The sequence below is a fragment of the Colletotrichum karsti genome (assembly GCF_011947395.1).
Source record: "Colletotrichum karsti strain CkLH20 chromosome Unknown Scaffold19, whole genome shotgun sequence".
In the NCBI taxonomy this organism is placed as follows: domain Eukaryota; kingdom Fungi; phylum Ascomycota; class Sordariomycetes; order Glomerellales; family Glomerellaceae; genus Colletotrichum; species Colletotrichum karsti.
In genome coordinates this window covers 203237-223982 of record NW_024065919.1, presented here as the reverse complement: position 1 = coordinate 223982, position 20746 = coordinate 203237, and the positions used below count along the sequence as shown (strand labels likewise).

At 54.7% G+C, this 20746-nt stretch overlaps 5 protein-coding genes across 5 annotated transcripts; 3 read left to right on the top strand and 2 right to left on the bottom strand.

Moving 5' to 3' along the window:
- Positions 1 to 78: 78 nt before the first annotated feature.
- CkaCkLH20_06420 (dopa -dioxygenase) lies at positions 79 to 725 on the top strand (the record flags this gene model as incomplete). Its single annotated transcript, XM_038889137.1, has 3 exons — positions 79 to 260; positions 315 to 397; positions 454 to 725. 3 exons carry the CDS (start codon positions 79 to 81, stop codon positions 723 to 725), a joined length of 537 nt encoding a protein of 178 aa, XP_038745435.1.
- Positions 726 to 1256: 531 nt separating this feature from the next.
- CkaCkLH20_06419 (DNA repair protein) lies at positions 1257 to 4108 on the top strand (the record flags this gene model as incomplete). The annotated part of the gene is made up of 2 exons (XM_038889136.1): positions 1257 to 2018; positions 2075 to 4108. 2 exons carry the CDS (start codon positions 1257 to 1259, stop codon positions 4106 to 4108), a joined length of 2796 nt encoding a protein of 931 aa, XP_038745434.1.
- A 1915-nt stretch (positions 4109 to 6023) lies between these two features.
- On the top strand, positions 6024 to 10922 carry CkaCkLH20_06418 (ABC transporter; the record flags this gene model as incomplete). Its single annotated transcript, XM_038889135.1, has 1 exon — positions 6024 to 10922. The coding sequence occupies one exon, from the start codon at positions 6024 to 6026 to the stop codon at positions 10920 to 10922; it is 4899 nt and encodes a 1632-aa protein (XP_038745433.1).
- A 288-nt stretch (positions 10923 to 11210) lies between these two features.
- On the bottom strand, positions 11211 to 12647 carry CkaCkLH20_06417 (uncharacterized protein; the record flags this gene model as incomplete). The annotated part of the gene is made up of 5 exons (XM_038889134.1): positions 11211 to 11745; positions 11813 to 12186; positions 12248 to 12315; positions 12375 to 12411; positions 12474 to 12647. The coding sequence occupies 5 exons, from the start codon at positions 12645 to 12647 to the stop codon at positions 11211 to 11213; spliced, it is 1188 nt and encodes a 395-aa protein (XP_038745432.1).
- Positions 12648 to 15682: 3035 nt separating this feature from the next.
- CkaCkLH20_06416 (hsp90-like protein) lies at positions 15683 to 20233 on the bottom strand (the record flags this gene model as incomplete). The annotated part of the gene is made up of 2 exons (XM_038889133.1): positions 15683 to 16105; positions 16169 to 20233. 2 exons carry the CDS (start codon positions 20231 to 20233, stop codon positions 15683 to 15685), a joined length of 4488 nt encoding a protein of 1495 aa, XP_038745431.1.
- Between the last annotated feature and the right edge of the window lie 513 nt (positions 20234 to 20746).

The window sequence follows — 20746 nt, the reverse complement described above, 5'->3', positions numbered from 1 at the left end:
AGCGGAGATCATCGTGTTTGTTCAGCACACATCCAATCCCCACCAACACTTCGATACGGACTCACAGTCTCTTACACCATGGCGTCCCTTCCCCCGCAGTACACCTTTGTCTCTCCTCGTGAAGGATATGAAAATGCTCCTCCTCTGCCCGACGAATTGAACGAGGATGGCAAGAGCTTCAAGAACCCACCGCGCGACGGTCTGAGCAAGGCCTACGAGGAATTCCCTGCCCCGCTAGACAACGGGCGCCGAGGAGGCTTGTAGGTCAATCTTTCAACATGAGAAAGCAAACGCGACAGCTAACAAGCAACCAGCGACATCCACATCTATCACTTCCAAAGCAACCCAGAACAGGTCAAACATGCCAAGGAGTTGTGGGAACGCATTCGCAGGGAGTGTAAGTCTTGAGAGGGAAGAAAGGGGAGAGCCAAACAAACTGATTCTCTGTCGCAGTCCCGGAGCTGAGAATCTATCGATTCTGGGAGAGGCCCATCGGCCCGCACCCGGTGGCCATGTTCGAGGTCAATCTCTTCACGCCCGCACAGTTCGGGGCATTCATTCCCTGGCTTGCCATCTACAGAGGGCCGTTGTCGGTGCTCGTCCATCCCAACACGGACGAGGAGGGAAACCACATGGCCAACGAGTTGCGCAATCACACGCAGAGAGCCATCTGGATGGGCGAGAAGCTGCCGCTCGATACGACCATATTTTACCGTGGTCAATGATGAAGAACACGGCACTACCAAGTCTCATTTGTGACCTGGGAGCTCTTCTCGTAGGATCTGCGGTACCTGGTTGGTTCAAATCAACATCGAACAATCGGCCATCGCACCCGACAGACCAGCGAAGAGAAAAAAAAAAGCCTGACTGAAGAGTAATAGTCAGTCACCCAGGTGGAAAGGAAGATGGATCGGATGTATTTTGAAGCCGAAACGGACAACCCCAACCCGACGAGTTGGCTTGGACTTGGGGGGGGGGAAACAATATTTAATTAGCGCTTTCCGTTTCTTCAGAGGACGGATTTAGATGGAGGTCACGTGGTCTTTTATTTGCACAGGCGTTGAATGGCCCGTGCACTCATGACGTTGTAGCTCCAGTAACCAGCCTTCAGGCGTCTGACGCTGCAACTGTGAATATTAGCAGTGCCAGGCAGCCAACCAATTCACATCTAAGATTCACAAAGCATCTCCCATGTGATCGCATCAAAATAGCCCTGGAATTGGACTATTCACATAAGTGCTGCTCACTCACCAGCCATGGCCGGCCGCAAAAGAACAAGGGCCTCTCGCTCAAAGCCCGACGCGTCCGGCCTGCCAGATGTCTATGGAGAGATGCTGGCTGAAGCTGGAGCAGGTGCAGTTGCAGGTCCCTCAACTTCATCAGAACCGCCGCCAAAGCGACTCAAACGACCCGGAGAGAAGAAGGCGCCACCCAGACCTCCCCAGGAACCAAATTTGGATGAAGAAGATGAAGATGAAGACATAGAATTTGAAGATGTCGCTCTTCCAGCACCAACTGTCCAGACGATGACGAGAGACTCAGAAGACGAAGAGTCGGAGGAGGAAGAGATCGAATTTGAGGACATCGATTTTGGCGCTGTGCAACCGGATTCGGAAACCGCCCAGGAACCCAAGAAGCTCACTCTGAACCTATCGGCTCATGGACCTTTAACCAGTACCACTAAAAAGGGTGTCGACAGGAGGAAACCGATGACGAAGGAAGAGAAAGAGCGCCGCATAACGATACACAGAACTCACGTCCTATGCCTCGTACACCACTCCGCGCTGAGGAACCGATGGTGCGATGACGAACAAGTTCAGAGATCCCTGAAGCCGCTGTTAACCAAGAAGACGATCGACTACCTGAATCCCGGATCTCATCTCACACAGTTCGGCCGCACAGAATCCCTCAAGAATGGTCTTCAACAAGCAGGCTCCGTCTTCAAGGCAAAGTTCCAGATCACGGAAAGAGGCCTGCGGCGGCCCCTGTGGGCAGAGGACCCCGAACATCTTGCCAAGGTAGGCTATTATCTCCCTCTCGTTTCCCCTACAGCGCGACTGACCCTCCCATACAGTACGAGCCACCTAGCAATACGGACTCCTGTGTCGACCGATCCGAGTTCAGAAAGGCGGCTAGGAAATTGCAAGGGTCCCGAGATGTCGGCGCTCAGCTGTATTGCGCTCTGCTACGAGCCGCTGGGGTTCGCGCCCGCCTGGTTTGCTCTTTGCAGGCGCTATCCTTCGCCCCGGGTGGGCCGTCTCTGCCAAAGCCGAAGACATCAGCAAAGGCTGTCAAGGCAGAAAAGATTCGGGCGCAGCTCGCTCAATACAAACCATCCGAGGACGCATCATCATCAGACTTGAGCAAAGCATCACCTCTTCGACGACTTGGACACCCGAATGCTGCGGCTTACCAACTTCCCTCTATGCCAGCCTCGCCCCCAACTCATCGGCAACCTAAGGAGACTCCGATTAAGATTCGTGAGTCGCAATATCCCGTCTACTGGGTGGAGGTGCTTGACGTTGGCCACCAGAAGTGGCAGCCAGTAGACCCCTTGGTCACTCATTCCATGTGGAAGCCTCGTGCTCTGGAGCCGCCAGCCGTTGACCGCGAGAATTGTATGAGCTACGTGATTGCTTTCGACATCGACGGCACTGTCCGGGATGTGACGAGAAGATACGCCAAAGCATACGCAGCAAAAACCCGGAGGTTGCGCATTGAATCAACAGTTGAGCGCGGCGATCGATGGTGGCGCAAGGCTCTTAAACCATTCAGACGGCCAGTGCCAACAGACCTTGATCAGATTGAAGACACCGAGCTCCAGGCTGTTGAATCGCGGGAGCCTATGCCACGGAATGTGGCCGATTTCAAGGACCATCCTGTCTTTGCGCTGGAAAGGCATCTGCGGCGGAACGAAGTCCTGATACCCGAGGCCCAACCTGCAGGAACAGTCGCGGCTGGAAGCAAAGCTCCGTTGGAGAAGGTATATCGGCGCAAAGACGTGAGGATCGCGAGAAGCAGGGACAAATGGTATCGTGCTTTTGGGCGCGAGGTCAAGCCAATGGAGATCCCAGTCAAATTCCTTCCGCGAAGGGCCAACGCCAAACCGGGCGAATACGTCGATGACGGCTACGGCGGAGACGAGAGAGACGCAACAGGGACGCCGCTTTTTATGGAGGAGCAGACGGAGCTGTATCGCGCACCAGCAGTTGTCAACGGGCGGATACCGAAGAACAAGTTCGGCAACATCGATTTGTACGTGCCTACCATGGTGCCAGAAGGCGGCGTCCATATCGCGGACGAGTTTGATACTGCAGCGCGAGCAGCTTACATCTTGGGAATCGACTACGCGCCGGCATTGGGAGGATTTCAGTTTAAGGGAAGACATGGTACGGCTGTGATGAACGGCGTGGTGGTGGCTTGCGAGCACGAGGAAGCAGTGCGGGCCGTCATGGATGGCTTGCATGATATGGACGCACAAACGGAGCAGAGCAAGCGGTCTTTGGCTGCGGTCCGAATGTGGAGGCGATTCCTTACGGCGCTCCGCATCCGGGAGCGTGTGTATGCCGGGGTGGATCCCGACGAGAGAGCCGAAGAGGAGAGGCAGGTTGTCGGAGCCCTTGAAGAAACGGCCGAGGACCATGACATGTCAGAAGGGGGCGGGTTCATACACGACGATGCGCACATCGCAGCAGGAGGTGGAGGCTTCATCCCCGACGACGCAGACAGCGCGGCTGTGGGTGGAGGTTTCATGGTTGATCAGTACGATGGGATCTCAGAAGGTGGCGGGGCCTACATGGCCCGTGAAGAAGAAGAAGCCGTGGTAGGCGGTGGGTTCCTGGCTGATGAGGACGATGATGCATCTGGCGGAGGATTTGTCCCTGACGAAGCTGATGTCAAAGATGACACCACGGAAGGTATGAGAGTCATTGACGAAGATGAAGTCGCAAGCAAAGGCGACGATGGGCAACCGGCTGTGGACGACGCCGCCGCTTCTGCAAGCGAGCTCGAGAGGGACGGGGAAGAATTGGAGGACGAAGCAAGCGACGTTACCGAGGAATACGACATGGAAGAGGACGAGGGTGGCGGAGGATTTCTAGTGGAGTAGACGAAGATCATCTGGTGTGACAGTTGACAGGGCGAGTCAAGGGAAGCGGAAGCGGAAGCAGGCTGGCGGCACGGAACATTTGCAATCTAGATACCCCCAAGGCAGCAGTCAATTTTGAATCAAATTCCACATGGATAAGCGACCAAGGACCTGAGAGACGAATTAGGTGTGAGGTGGTCAGTCGGGCAAAAGCGAAGAATACGACACTTTTGCTTCGCCTCCCCTCGGCCAGCAAACAACGCAACCACACATGTGCATTTCTTCAAAGACTCAGGCGCTCGTATGAAAAATGCTCATACGTTCATTTCGACCACGCCAGAAGACTTGGCAACGAACAGCAAGGACACGACAGCGGGAGTGCGAGACCAGTCACTAAACTTATGATGGTTGGTGGCTTGGTTGAGTGACGGGCCCTGGGCGTTCTTGACCGACGTCAACGATATTTGCTGCGGCTTGGCCCGAAGCCACACCGTGCTTATACACTCGTAGTAAGGGCGGTTACGATGGACCTGAGAGGAGATGATGTTAGAGGCGAAGCAGGCTGAAGGATTCAACTAAGACTAAGCTCCCGTGCATACGCGTCCTCCTCTTTTCTCCTTCCTGGGCGAACATGAAGTTGTAAGCCGTGATTACAGTCACACAGCGTTTGATGGGCTTGGCGGCTTGATGTCGTAGCTGGGATGTGGACGCCCGAGACACAACGGCTATCTAGTACGGGTGAGGCTGTGCTAAATCTCATTAGGATAATACGGCGTTAACGTCAGGCCATGTGGGTAGCCGCAAGAGATGGTGCTGTGTTTATTGACTCGAGGTGAGTTGGAACGCCGACAAAAAATGTGATAATGATGATGATCACATGTTGTAGGAAGAGAAGCAGCGGCATGCTTCCTTTAGTGGAGATAAGCAAACATTGCCCCCGTTGTCGCCAATGTTTGAATGTTGCCTATTAAGTTAAAGTTACCTTACTTGGAGACATGCAATCAGGCCATGGAAGGTAGGCAAGCATCTAATTACTCTTCAATTCGTCCCCAACTTCTAGTTCAGACTCCTCAGCAACCAAGCGAAGCCATTCATGCCACGCCGAGTGACTGCCCGTGGTACCGTGCAGTGACAGCCCAGACGTTTATGCCCAGGGCAGAGGTCATCCTTCGTAAACCTGCCCTTGAAAACAAAGGCCTGTACAGAGTAAGCATGGGTGCTTGCCGCCGGGGTTCGGGCCAATTTTAAGCGGGACGAAACGCCCGACCGAAATGCGAGATGCGAGATGGATCCTTTTTGGCTGCAGGTCATGTCCATGTCTACCGTCCGTGAGCCGTGAGGTGCTGAGGTTGAAATGCCTTGCTGTCGGGTTGCTATCCGTCCCATTTCTGCCCTCCAGCCACGGCGCATAGAGTACCAGTTTTCAGGTACTTTTTCTGTTTCTCATCGCCTCCAAAGCATCACGTCTCACGTCTTGGGTGTTGACGCGTTGAGTTCGTCCCAAGCCCAGTCAGACGCTCTCTCGGAGGCTACGGTCCCTTGCCTTATGCAACTTGGCCTTCTCACAAACCCAATTGCCTCAAAGGGTCATCCTGTCCCGATGTTCGTCCCGTCTTTTTCGTCCTAAATATTCGAGTCTTCCATTCCGCTTCTTTCTCATCGCTCTTTTGAGTGGCTACGTCCGGCTCGATCTTCCTGGGTGCTATGAACAAGGCCCGCTTGCAGCAGGCATCTCGACAATTCTTCAGTATCGATTGATTCGTTTGAGGCCACTTTTGCTGGGTTGTCCGGCCACCCCGGTCATCGCGAACTTCTCTCGAGTGGTGGCAACCATCGCGAAATCGCACCTATTATCCCGCGCCGCACGACAACATCAAAACCGCGATAACCGAAAACAGGATTCATACCGAAGTGCCCCCCGGCGACATTCGCCGTCATGGCGTTCCTTCGCCAGACCTGGGCACTGATTCTGAAGAACTGGAAGATCATCAGCCGGCACTCCATTTCCGCAGTCTTCATCGCTCTCATCCTGCCCATCGCCTTGACGACCTTCTTCAGTTTTGCAAAGAACCTCTTCGTTCCTCCAGCCGTCTATGGCATTTCCGATCCCCGGCATATCCGCTCTCTTCCAGATGCCCTCAGTGCCGCAACTAGCGCCGGTAGAGAAACCGTCGTCTTCGTGAACAACGGCCTCTCTGGCGGTGACATCGACCGCGTCATTGATTCCCTCGCCCAATCCGTTGAGAGCGCCGGCAAGAAAGCTCTGCGTCGATCCTCGACCGCTGATCTCGGCACCGACTGCCGGAGCAACCTCCGCGGCGTCTCGACATGTTACGGCGCCGTCGTTTTCCAGTCCTCCCCCACCGAGGGGACCGCCGACTACTGGAACTACACTCTCCGCAGCGACGGGGCCTTGCGATCCATAGTCATCGACGTCGACTCGGATAGTAACGATGCCCAAATCTACCTCCTGCCACTGCAGCGCGCCGTTGATGCCGCCATCGCCTCAGTCGCCGGCTCGAGCACTGGGACCTCCCAGGTCCAGCAGGGCCCTCTGCCTGACACTGTTGATGAGTATCCCTTCACCAGCATGACACAGGAAGAGCGTGCCGTTCAGGTCCGCATTCGCTACCAAAGTGCCATCACCAACTGGATGGGTGTTGCGTTCATGACCAGCGTCATTTTCATCACCTATCACCTTACTGGATTCATTGCGACCGAGCGCGAGAGCGGCATGACCCGACTTCTCGATGCCATGATGCCCGTTAAACACAGGTGGCATGCCCAGGCTGCCCGTATCATATCATGCCACTTTGCTTTTGTCGTCATATATATCCCCGGTTGGGTCATTGGCTCTCTGGTGTTGCGCGCCGGCGTCTTCGCCAACACGAGTGTTGCTACGGTCTTGGTTTACCATCTCCTGAACGGCATAGCAATGGCCTCGTATGCAATTTTGGTGTCCTCTCTATTTCGAAAGGCACAAATTAGCGGAATTGCAGCTACCCTCAGCGTCCTCATTCTTGGTATTCTTGCGCAGTCCATCTCTTATCCCAGCACCGCAGCCGTCGGCCTTTTGAGTTTTCTCTTCACGCCATGCAATTATGTGTACTTCATTACATATATGGCTCGATACGAAAGAGACGACAGCCCAGCGGATCTCACCAAAGTTCCTCCAGGCAGCCCGTGGAACCTGACCGGAATCGTTCTTTGGGTGTTTTTGATCATTCAGATCTTTGCGTATCCATTACTTGGGGCCGTCCTCGAATCGAAACTGCACGGCACAACAACTAAGGGCAGAAACATTGTCTACGGTCCGTCGGGAAGCCAGGAAAATGATGCCGCGGTGCGCCTCGAGGGCTTCACCAAAACATACAAGCCCTCGGCTCTGCGCCGCATGTTTTCATTCATTTCACCCCCTCCTGAACCAGTATTCGCGGTCAACAGCCTGACTTTAGACGTGCGAAGGGGTCAAATTCTTGCACTCTTGGGTGCCAATGGCAGCGGCAAATCTACCACCCTCGACTCCATCGCTGGTACTAACAAACTTACGAGTGGCTCTATCACTATTGATGGCACTGGTGGTTTGGGAATTGCGCCCCAAAAGAACGTTCTCTGGGATGAGTTGACTGTGGAGGAACATATCAAGATTTTCAACCGGCTTAAGGCCCCCGGAAATCTTGCTTCCAAGCAGGAGATCCGCGATCTAATCAAGTCAGTCGATCTGGAGCTGAAGCACAAATCCAAGTCCAAGACGCTATCGGGTGGACAAAAGCGAAAGCTTCAACTGGGCATGATGCTCACGGGAGGAAGCGCTGTCTGTTGCGTTGATGAAGTCAGCAGTGGCATCGACCCTCTCAGTCGACGGAAGATCTGGGACATCCTTCTGGCAGAACGTGGACGTCGGACTATTGTACTCACCACCCACTTTTTGGACGAGGCTGACCTCCTCGCTGACCACATCGCCATCCTATCCAAGGGCACATTGCGTGCTGATGGATCGTCGGTTGAGCTGAAGGATCGTCTCGGCGGCGGGTACCGGGTTCATGTTCACAAGGACACCGGTATCAAGAACGCGCCCGATGTTGAGGGCGTTGAGAAGAAGATCTCCTTTGATCTCGTGAGCTATATTGCCCCGTCTTCGTCCTTGGCTGCTCAAGTCATCCGCACGCTAGAGGCCAATGACATCCATGAGTACAGATTTTCCGGGCCTACCATCGAGGATGTGTTCCTGCAGCTTGCAGAAGAGGTCCGCGGGGAATCAGGCGACTCCTTCCCCGACAGTAATTCGGAGTACAACGAGAAGAAAGCTGCGTCGAACGAGGTTCTTCCCGTGGGTGCGGTGCCTCAAGGGGGCTTGCAGTTGCTGGATGGCCATCGAATCGGCTACATGAAGCAGGCCGCCGTACTCTTCCGCAAACGACTCACGATTCTGAAGACCAACTGGATCCCCCACCTGGCAGCATTCATACTCCCTGTGGCAGCCGCCGGTCTTGTCACCTTGTTTATCAAAGGCCAGACACAAGCTGGGTGCGCGCCATCGGAAGAGCGGTCCCTCGACCAGGCCCAAGGCTTCAGTCTCACTGACTTCACATGGAAGTTGGTTCTTGGGCCGTCTTCAAAGTTCGATCTGAATACCGCTGCTACTGTTCTTCTTCCAGTCTTCAACGCAGCTTCTGGTAGCTCTGGCTCTGGTTCGGGATCTAACTCCACTACCGGGCTGGAGTTCGCGAGGCAATTGCTGCAGGAGAACGCGACTTTCGCCGAGACTTTTGAGGCCTTCCAAAACACCATCGTCGATCGACGTATGCAGACTGTACCGGGTGGCCTCTGGCTCGGTGACAGCGCGATGCCACCTACTGTGGCCTACATGGCCAACTACAACGGCCTCATCAACCCGCTGTTGTCCCAGAACCTCATGAACATGCTGCTCAGCAACGTGACGGTATTGATGGAATGGGCCCCATTCGCTACTCCCTGGGACCCTGACACCGGAAATTCTCTGCAGTTTCTCGTGTACACTGGAATAGCGCTTAGCTGTTATCCGGGCTTCTTCGCCCTGTACCCGAGTCTGGAACGTCGATGGGGTATCCGCGGCCTGCAGTACTCCAACGGCGTTCGACCTCTGCCTTTGTGGCTTGCATACCTCGCTCTCGACTTCATCGTCGTTCTCGCCTCTACTGCCCTCGTCACTATTCTCTGGGCGGCCTTGTCGAACATCTGGTACCACATCGGCTATATTTTCCTTGTCTTCATGCTGTACGGCTTGACTGCGATCCTCCTGGCCTACGTCGTATCTCTTTTCTGCAAGACGCAGCTTTCCACATACGCATGGGTTGCTGCTGGACAAGCAGTGATGTTCCTGGTTTACTTGGTTGCGTATCTCTGTACGGTCACATACGCGCCAGTCACCAAAGTAGACGACTATCTCCTCGTCGTCCACTTCGTCATCTCCGCAGTTGCACCGATCGGATCAGTGATCCGCACCATGTTTCTGGTTCTGAACCTGTTCTCCACGGCATGCGACGGACGGCAGCTCGCACAAAACCCAGGCGGCATGCTTCAGTATGGAGGTCCCATCCTGTACTTGATTCTGCAGTCCATTCTTCTATTCATCATCCTGCTTTGGGCGGACAGCGGCTCCGTCGGTTCGACTGTACGGCGACTCTGGCAGCGACGGCATACCGAGACTGAGGATCCGGCCTTATCCGACGAAGAGTTGGCGAACGAGTTGACCAGAGTCACCACCACGAATAATAACGATGATGGGCTCAGAGTAATGCACCTGACGAAGACGTTCGGGAAGAACACGGCCGTGGACAATGTCACCTTTGGCATTCAGCGCGGAGAAGTCTTTGCCCTCTTGGGGCCCAACGGAGCCGGCAAGTCGACGACCATCTCCTTGATTCGAGGAGACCTCAAGCCGAGTCGCAACGGCGGCGAAATCCTGGTCGAAGACAAGTCCGTTATTCACGACTTGCCCTCCGCCAGGTCGCACCTCGGAGTGTGCCCTCAGCACGATGCGATGGACCTGATGACGGTGCGAGAGCATCTCGAATTCTACGCCCGCGTTCGCGGCATCCCCGACATCGCCCACAACGTCGACGCCGTGATCCACGCAGTCGGCCTGCAAGCCTTCTCTACACGCATGGCGAACGCGCTGTCGGGCGGCAACAAGCGAAAACTGAGCCTCGGCATCGCGCTCATGGGCAACCCTACCGTCCTCCTCCTGGACGAGCCATCCAGCGGCCTGGACGCCGCGGCTAAGCGTATCATGTGGAAGACGCTGGCGGCCACGGTCCCCGGGCGGTCGCTGCTCCTCACCACGCACAGCATGGAGGAGGCCGACGCACTCGCGAGCCGGGCCGGCATCTTGGCGAAACGCATGCTGGCCCTTGGCACGACAGATAACCTTCGACACCGCTTCGGCGACGCGCTCCACGTGCATTTGATCAGCAAGACGGCGCCTCACACGACGGCGGAGGAAACCGAGCGCCTCCGCGACTGGATTCAGAAGAACTTCCCCGGTGCTGAGGTCGAGGAGAAGACGTACCACGGCCAGATGCGCTTCTCCGTGCCGGCCAGCGATGTTCTGGGCGTCTTCGGCGGCCACAAGGTCAAGGACATCACGCGGGCCGATCAGGACGTCTCGTCCAGCGCGGTTGGACAGTTGGCTGTCATGTTGGAGGAACAGAGGGAGAACTTGGGCATCATGCATTACAGCGTGAGCCCGACGACGCTCGATCAAGTCTTCCTCACCATCGTCGGAAAGCACAATGTCAAGGAGGAGGGATACAAGGAACCGGAGAGCAAGCCGTGGTGGCGCTTTGGACTTTGATCGCTCAGAGAAGATCTAGTTATAGAACGCGCACATACAGTGAGAAAGATACCCTCACAATTTAGTCGTAATAGATCATAATTATTCATTATACGGGTATGGCACAGCTAACTAGCACTCATTACTTTTGGTGGTACGGCTGTTGCAGCGTTGAGCAGCTCACAGCCTCGACTTGCCCGCAGTGTAGTAGTCCTCTTCCTCCGAACAAACGACGCCGGCGTCACTAAGGACATCAAGCAACCAACCCTTTCGTCTCGGAATACCAGCCGAGGACCCGTTCCCCGGAACTCAAATCATCGAGCCTGGTGTGTATTCCCTCCTACTGCCGGACGACTTGCTAGTAGGAGACCAGGTCGGCCTCGGGCTCGCGGGGCTGAAGTTGGACCTGACGGGAGTGATGCTGTCCTCACGGACACTGGCCAGGCCGAAGATGCTCTCCGTCGAGGTGGTAATGTGCTGGTGCGGATAGGGGTTTCCGTGGGTGACCGACCTGCTGTCGTCCTTCATGTGGCTCGATCTCGCGCTCGAGATGGCCGAGTCTATCGGCGCTTTCTCCACGTCGGGCTTAATGATGGCTGGAGGATAGGCACTCGTGGGGTACGTGGCGCGGGTGTCGGTCTGGTGGCTGTTCAGCGAGTAGTTCACCCGTGCCATCATCTTCGGGAACAGCCTCGTCATCAAGGGCCGCAGAGTCGGAAGACAGGCGCATGTCACAGCCGAGGAGATCTCGCCCAGAGACCACAGCGAGGCGTCGACGTTGGTCCAGGTGAAGTCCTGTTCGATCTTGAGATACTTGGTCCGGACGATGGAGATGGCAACGGTGCTAGCTCACCCCATCAGTGGATCGTTCTAAAAAGAGAGGAGGATACAACGCGCTGCGTTTCACTTACAAGAATCCGAGGCTGAAGATGCCCATGAGGAGAAGCTTTTGCTTGCGCGGGAGGCTGAGGTGCCAGAAGATCGGGAGCGGAAGGGCAAAGACGGCGACGTCGGATGCGATGTTGCCGGCCGCGTTGACGTACCACTGCGGCTGCGTGGGGATGCAATGGGCCTTGACGGTCTTGTCCCAGAATCCCTCGACGGGTTGGCACTGGAAGGTGGCGATGAGGAGCTGGGCCACGGCCCATGCTCCTACGATGACGATGGCGACGGCGTAGATCCTCCGCATCCCGGGGACGGCCATGATGCGGTAATATTGGAACAGGAAGGACAACTTGATGAAGAGTAGAGCGATGTTGTAAAAGACGATGGAGATGTAGAATATCTTGATCCCGTGTCAGCGCTTGGAGAACGGCGTGATGTGGATTATGATATTCGAGACTTACGCGCATGTACTCTGTGATATCTGACGGAGTCAAAGTTGAGATATGTCTCCCCAGACCGTGTGTAGTCACTGTCATCCAAATCAGCCACTTGTGAGAGCTACGTGGTGAAAAGACTGGGGGAACTCACTGGAAGCAATGGCGATGCCACAACCGGCCGTGGCCAGCTTTCATCAGACGTCAGCCCAAATATTTCTTAAAGCCTCTTCTAGACCTCAGAGTAACTCACAATAGCGCCAATGGCAAGTATATCATCGATGCCAAATAGCGTGATCACCCTCGTCCTTGTGTAAACCCGCAACCCGACCAGAATAGATGGGAACGTGATACAGAAGACCACTGACCCGATGACGGTCGCCCTAAGGTCATCTTTCGCCTCAGCTGCAGCTTTTGCTGGATCCATTATCGTAGTCGACCGATGGGGGGCAGAGAAGAAGGAGGAGAATCGAGGCTTCAATTCAGACTGGCTTGGCTTTGGCCGAGCGGTGCCCGACCGATCTCGACGTAAGGCGGAAGGGAAACAGCGAGTTTATCAGCCGGAGATGACAACCCCCAAAAAGGACATCAAAGGCTCTGTTTGCCTTTTTCCCAGCAAACCAAGTAAGTCATGAACCGCTGCGAGTAGGGGCTCAAAATAGGATGACGGGAAGGGGGAAGGGTAAACTTCCGAGCAGCGTTCACTATTCACGCGGAGGGCGAGTTTGCCTTTGCCTAGCCCGCACTTCCCACAGCTCTTGTCATCGTCACCGAGTCATTTTGCCTTTCCCACGCACGAACTTCTTCTAACGCCGAGCATCTCATCCTGGCCGGGTAGTCGCAAAAAGGAAACGGGAAAGAAACGAGGTCGAACTGGGCTTTCCCTCGTTCTCGTCTGTCTGACCAAGGCCACGTCCCGTTACGTTCCCGTGGAGGGGAGGAGGAGGATGGTTCCACAAACAGAGTTGAGAACTGGCAGGATTCCTGCTCCTCGGTAAGTGAGGTCACAAGGAATAGGTGGGTTGGGCTTGCCAACATGATATATCTCCTCGTCATGTCATTGGAAGACTGCAAAGTCTGTGCTGTTCTGCACATGTGGTTCTGGGCTGCCATCCATCCTGATCAAGGTTGACTCGGTGGCTGAGAGAGTGAGGGGGTGGGACACGGGAGAGCGTGGAGAGCCTCGTGAGGATCGCGGCGATGAGCAGAGTTTAAACCAACGAGAGAGGAATATTTTAGAGCGGAAGACCGAAAAAGCGAGAGGACGAGCGGGAATGTGTGGGATGCCTTCAAGGATAGACAGCAACCAAAAAAACGAACTGACTTTCCTCTTCCCTCTGCGGCACCTATATTTGACGGTCTCTGTGGCGGGGAGGACCATGTACGAAAGTTGCGCTTGCAGCTGCGAGTTCAAACTCGTTCAGCAAGGGAAGGATACGAAGCACGAACAGCAACAAGAACCACGTCAATCAAGCTTCGGGAGCATGAGGGAGCGGCGCACGGTTATCTCAACCAGCAGATGGCAGCGGGGAACCTTGTCTGGCAGCTGGGTGGTGGTGGTGTTGAGGAAGACCTGCGAATAAGAGCTCAGAGTCCGATTCTTGACTGCGCGCTCAGTCCCTTTTGCCGTCCGTCCTGCTCGTCGAACACGAGTTGAATGATTGACTTGGCCCAAGTGCCCTCTTGTCTTTGGAGTTGCAGTTCTCGTCATCCTCTAGTCATCCAGCCCACCACCCACTTCCTGTCCTTTTTTTCCGCTGGCTGAGTCCGGCTCTTGCCATTTCCGAGTGCCCGCTCCGGAAAGGGGTTATTGTCACGAAGGCATAGAAGCGAGGCGGATATAGGGGTTAAAACAAGAGATGTGTGTCGTGGGGGGTCATGATTTTGTATCATCGACAAACATCAGAACTCAATCGACTACTCACTCTCGTTCTCTTCTCGCTTTCGTAGTCCAGACTCGTCGTATATTTGAACAGTGATTCATGTTTCCAGAGATCAGGCGAACGGCACATTTGGTGGTGTAGTGGCGAAGGGTGAAGTCCAAGTCATTCTTCTCTGTCTTGATTTCGCGACACCATCGCACTTGCCGGGCCGACGGCATCAGACATGAGTCGTTCACGCCCTGCTTGGAAAAAAGCACCATCACGATCACATCGTCGCCGGCACCGACACCGGCCAGCCAAGGACGGGCCGGGGCCTACCGTTTGCGTGCGTGCCTGTCACCTACCTGCCGAACCTTTCAGCGTCCACATCCCGGAGCTTGGGACACGCATTCAAGCTTCCACGCGCCAAGTGAGACTCAAGAGGAACACAGATAGATGGGCTATGTGGTGCTTCATCTGCCTATGTATGTTCTCCAGGGCCCCTCCCTACTTCATCTGAGGCACCGATTGCTTAGACCAAGTCTTGGATCAGACGCACGTGCTCTTTGTCGTTCATATTACACTTGTTCTATGAATTTCCTCCTGCGGACGGGGTTGGGCGCTCTCATGTTGTGTTCTCTTGGCTCTCGCCTCAGTCGCGATCCGCATGAGTTGATCATCGGCTTTCTGGAGCCTCCAAACTTGATACATGTGACGAGCTCCAACGTGCCAAGCGGGTTCGGAGGAGACCCGCTGGCACAGAAAAACCACACTCAAGTTGAGAACTAACTTGTTATATCTGGCCACCACGTTATGGAAGTTCCAGATGGTACTTCACATCATTTTTGTCACAGTGGGTTCGATCATGCCGCTTTGCAAGCATAAGACCGCTTACCCCTGAAATTGGGGTAATCGATTCTTTGTCGAGTACTGTTGTGGTCAAACTTTGCTGTTATGCTGTGAGTGTGTGAAATCGACGATGCCATCGTGATATACGCTCACCCTGACTTTTGAGGCGCATCCGGCGCAGCGAACAACAGCTGTATTAGCTTCTGCTATCTGACGTGACTATATCGCAGCGAAAACTCAGCATTTTTCTATACATCGGTGGACCTGTCGCACCCTGCCAAAGAAGCAACCGTAGTGGTATATTGCGTTGACAACCAAAACAAATGATAGTTATGTTTCACATAAAAACGCCGGTCCCAGACCGTCCGGTCGGCCCCCTTCCCATGCAACCCGTATGCTTTTGTCATGGTATAACCGTCTATGTCATCACGCTTCAACATCCGATTTTGAAACCTGCCCACAAACTTGGACTTCACCACCACTCAAACTCCATTGGAAGACGAAGACCACGGAGCAACAATACGGCGCTCGTCTTCGTCACATTTGATCTTGGGCCCGCTGAGGATTCTTTGGATAGACAACGCAAGACTCATGCAGAGTTGCAGATCTCAAATCATTGTCGTTACCAAATTTCCCCTACGCGCATCCCAGGATCCGAGTATAAAATGAAAGAGACTCTAGCGACGACTGCCTTGGGGATCTTGCTTCTCCACCACCAAGGCTGTCTCCATTCCTCTGAACCAATCAAGCATCACGAAGCGGCATCCGCCTTTGCCGTACTCTGGCTTTTCCCATCCGACGACGGGCTTGATGATGCTTCTTTTTCTTCTTCTTTGAGCGTCGTTGGGCCATCTTCATCGCGACGATCTCTGACGTTGAACCAGCCACCGCGCTCCCACTGTCCAGGCGCATATAGGCAAGATGCGCGGACATCGTCCTCCACGATTCCAAGCAACAACGTGTTGAGCCGCCTGAAATCGATAGGTTTAAGAATCCACCCGTCGAAGCCAGAATCGATGTACTTGCCCTTCTCGCGCTCGATGAGGGATGCGGAAACTGCAAAAATTGGAATTCGGCCATTGTGGCTCGCTATCGAAGAATGTCCTCCATGGTCATTGGACTTTTCGAACGCTCGTATCATCTTGGTGCTTGTGAGTCCGTCCACTATCGGCATCTATAACAAAAGTAAGTCACTACGAAAAAAGACATCTAGCAACGGTTTGGGCAGGACAAATACCTGCATATCCATCAGAACCACGTCGAAGGCGTTGGACTTCTCGCGATAGACTGTTGCGCAGTCTTCGCCATTGACAGCATGCGACACCTGATGGCCTGTCTTCTCCAATCGTTTGCGCAAGATTCTCGAGTTGATCGGATCGTCCTCGGCGATGAGCACTTGTAGCTTGGTATTGTCCATTCCCGATGCAACACTGGTGGAGGTGCCTATTGTGCCGGCTTCTGAAGTCGCCCGGTTCTTGGACGGTATCTCAAAGAGAATTCCGGAGGTATCACTTTCCTGAGGCCTACACGGCTGATGGGTGTATTCGTCGGGCACCTTCACGGCCTTGATAGGTGTTTTGGTATCTGTGACACTACTAAACCCAACCTCAGGCCGGGGCAGTGTGTCGGAGGTGGCTGTGGGATCTGTACGGCGCGGTCTAGGTACATCCATACCTCGGGCAGCAGTAGCCGATGAGCTGTTGCTGTCTGCTGTCGTCGGTCGCTGAAAATTTTCCCTTGAGAAGTTCCGCTGAGAGGCCGATTCACCGATGGACAACGGGGTCTGGATCGCGTCAATCAATCGGTCCGCATCGCTTCGGGAGCTCATGTCGCTAGCTCTGCTAGCCCCCGTGGCAGCGCTTTTCTGGCTCCCAAGACTTTGGGTTTCGGCCGTCGGGCCCGAGTCCCCTAGAATCGGGTTCATGTGATCTTCGGTACTCTGTGTTTTGCTCCCTCGGTCGATAAGCATCATTTCGCCATCGTTGTCTGGCAAAACCGTCGTAGTGACGGACGCAGCACTGGAGGCTGCAATGGACGTCGTCGGCTTCGAGCCTTCTACTGGGGCGGGTGAGTCCTCCGGTAGGTCGAAAGGCAACTGAATAACGAATCTCGACCCCATGCCCTGTTCTGATTTGAGGCGTAGTTGGCCATCCATGTTGCGGACGATTCTGGCAACGACCGCCAGGCCCAAACCCAAAATTCTATCCTCTTTTCCATCTTTTTCATCCTCAGCGGGCATGGTCGTTTCATCGAGTTCGACGCTAACCTGCTCGAGGTCTCGAAAAAGAGTATCCAACTGCTTGGCCGTCATTCCTTTGCCAGTATCCTCGACGACGATCTCGACACGCACACGTCTCTCGAGAACTTCACTGACATAAAGTTCGACCTTCACGTAGCCACTAGAAGTGTTTTGTACAGCGTTGGCCGTGACGTTGGAAATGGCCTGTCGCAGACGCCGGCTGTCCCCACATACGTGGTGAGGAAGGCCGGGATGCTCGATTACCTGATACTCGATGCCTTTTCTCTTGGCGTCATTCGTGAAAGCGTCTGTTGCTTCACGAATACACATGGCAAAGTCAAATACCTCGTCTTTGATCAAATTTTGACCCTCTTCCGTCTGGGTCAAGTCGAGCAAGTCGTTGATGACATAGATCAAAGACTTGGACGCTGAATGGGATTTGGCAAGGTTGTCGCGAGTTTCTTGGTCCAACGAGCCTTCCAACGCAATTTCCAGGTAATTGATGATAGCGTTGAGCGGGGTGCGTACTTCGTGTGCGGAATTCGCGAGGAGGAGTCGGGTGAGTCTGCTGCTCTGCAATGCGGCCTCCTTTTGTCTCCATACTTCGATGAACTTGCCGTACACCAGACAAAGTACAGCCGCCGTCTCGACCTGTTCCTCCGACCACTCCCTGCATTTGCCCAATACCGTCTCATGCCATGTCTTGAAGCTTTTTCTGGGCTCGAGGTAGGCAGCGGTTCCTTCACGCAACGTCTTCTCGTACGGATTGCCAGCCCACTTCACTTCTTTGACTTGCCCTTTCCGGAAGAAGACAATAAAATCGTTCCCTCCGACACTTAGGGGGACGTAAAGCAAGCCGGCAATGACGGTGAATCCGAGAGGGTAACGTAGGTCGGGAAAGTCTTCTCGGATATCCTGGGAGGTAACAACGGATGACAGCTCACGCAGGCGCAAGTACTCGAGCATTGCCAACGCTTCCTGTGACTGCGCTATGTTGCCCAGTATCTTTGTCTCTCCTTTGATTGATAGCATCCCGAAATCCGCGTCGAACAACTTGAGCAGATCGTCGGAAGAGGCAATAATATATCCAGACGGATTCTTTTCTGAAGGTGCGGTGTTGATGAGCTTTCGAGCCTGAAGCCGGGTTGCGTAGGATAATCTCTCGATATTCCTCGAAGCTGTGTCTCCAACGAGGCGACACATTTTTCGAATGGGAAAAGACACGCGCATGCCCTTGGGCCCATAAGAGTGACACGCTATGAGACCCCACAGCTCGTTGAAGGCGTTAATGGAAACTGACATGGAGGATCGTACGGCCATGTTTGCCAGGTACTTGAGGTGGATTGGAGACATGGCTCGTAGGTAAGAATGGCTGAGGTCCAGCGGCTGGTCGAGGTCTTCCTTCGCTTTGCAGACTAATCTGGCAGTCTCGAGGTCGCGGTCGTACAGAAGCCTCACCTTGTTCAGCTTGTACAGCTCGCGGGCTTGCCTAGGGATATCAGACGCAGGGAAATGCAAGCCGTTGTACAGATCCTTCGTATGAGTGGTGTCGACGAGTTCGGTGACGACTTTGCCGTTGAAAGAAGAGTCAAACTGGTAAATCATGACTCGGTGAAAGCCAGTGAGCTCCTTGACGATGCCCACCAATATTTTGAGGAAGCCTTCCAAGTTCGGAGCAGCCGCCAGCTGCTCTTGAACCTGAGACATGATATCGAATACCTGCATAGCACCCGCATCGCCTCTACGCTTCCGGGCGCTCCTGAGGACCCTCAATGGTTTGCTCAGGATTTGGGTACTTTCAGCCAGCTCCTCCATCGTGGGGTTCGACTGCAATGTGTCTTCTGGTGTATTCGGTGTGGCCTCTTCCGGTGGCCGTAGCGGGTACTGGTGATCATCGTCTACTTCGAACTCGCAAATGACCAAATCAGGGTGCGCCGGGTTAATGTGAATAGCGCACCAAAGCTTAACACTCTTCTTTTTGGGTGGACGGATGGAGAGACTGAAGACTTCGGGCCCGTTGATGGCAGGATCAGCGTCTTCGTCACGAATGAAGTCGATGTGATCCAACAAGTTATCCTGCTGCTCCTCGGTGAGTATGTCGAGAAAGCTGTTGAGGCGGAAAAGGAGCTGCGGAGAGTAACCCATCAGGCGCTCGGTGTTTTCACTGGCATAGCGAACGGAAAAGCGTCCATCGGATTCCTCCCGAATCGCCACCAGAGCGCCGAACCCTTGAACAGCACCAGGAGTATGGATCGGTTCGTCTTCGCATCGTTGCAGGACGTTATCGGTGCCGGTTATGACGTGATGCCCCTCGTCCGTCATGACGTATTTGAAGCGAGTCGTGAACAGCCCGTCAGACCCAGGCTCACCGAGCTGACCGGTCACGGAAGGCGGCTGGTGCTGGGACGAATCATCCCCCTGCGCGGATTCGTCTTCGCCGTCTGAGGCCACATCCTGGAAAATCTCAAGAGGCTTCGAGCTGGCGTGACGTACGGCATCGGCTTGAACGCTCGACAAAGGTCCTGTTCCGGTATTCTTCCTCCTGGTAAACACATCCTGTCGATCGGCAGGCGAGGTAACGGTAGAGGGAAGTGAGCGGGGAGTAGGTGCCGAAGTCGAGTCGCGGCGAGTGGTGTTGTGTTCGAGGGCCGTAGTATCGATGCGAGTGTTGCCGGGACGCGGCGCTTGGTATAGACCGTGGTCAGGCAGTCGCGGAAAGTAGTCGTGCTCACCGGAGTGTCTACCGGTGCGGTCGACACTCACGACAGAGCGAATGGGGTAAACTCGGTCTGAAGGGTCGGGACTGACAGCGTGACCAAGCTGTCGATCCGAATTGGCGCTCCATGAAGATGAACAGCTGGGGGTCGCAGCGCTGGCGGAGACGGGCGCGCAAGTCGCGATAGGGGCAGGAGCAGGAGGAGGAGCATGCACAGGAGCAGCGGCAGCGGCGTCAGCAGCTTCGGCGGGGTCGGTCGCGATGGGGGTCGTCTCGGAGGAGTCATCAGTGGCGGACTGGTCGGCAAAGGAAACAGAGGGCCGCCGGTTATCGGCCTTGTCGTCCATGCTTGAACTATCGAGCCGAGAAGACCTAAAAGTCTATGAGATGCCACGAAGATGCAAGCTGGGCGAGACCTCGCCGGAGGCTCAGAGGTCCAAGATCGGTAGGGCTTCGCATGGGGCGACACGACCAAAGGGCGCCGTTGTGTTTGTTTGAACCGAGCGAGAGCAGAAACAAGAAGCGGAAGCTGAGAGAGGGAATGGCGGTAGTAGAGAAACGGATGAAGGAGACGAGGGATATCAACAAGGCAAGGGAAGAATAGCGGATTGTGGCCGTATTGTCACCCGGTGGAGGGGTTCTTGAATCCCCTTGTCGGTGGGCTGGTTTACTTGATCATCCCGGGGGTCGAGGGTCGAGAGGGGCGGGCTGAGTATGGGAAAGTCGGGGGTGGGATGCGATTTTGTGATTCTGCGGTCTGCGCGAAGAGGTTGGCTTTTGCGGTCCTGACGAACCGGGGTGTTGGTCGTCGGCTGTCGAAGCCTATTCGTACCTAAGGTAAGGGTGACGGATCAGATGTG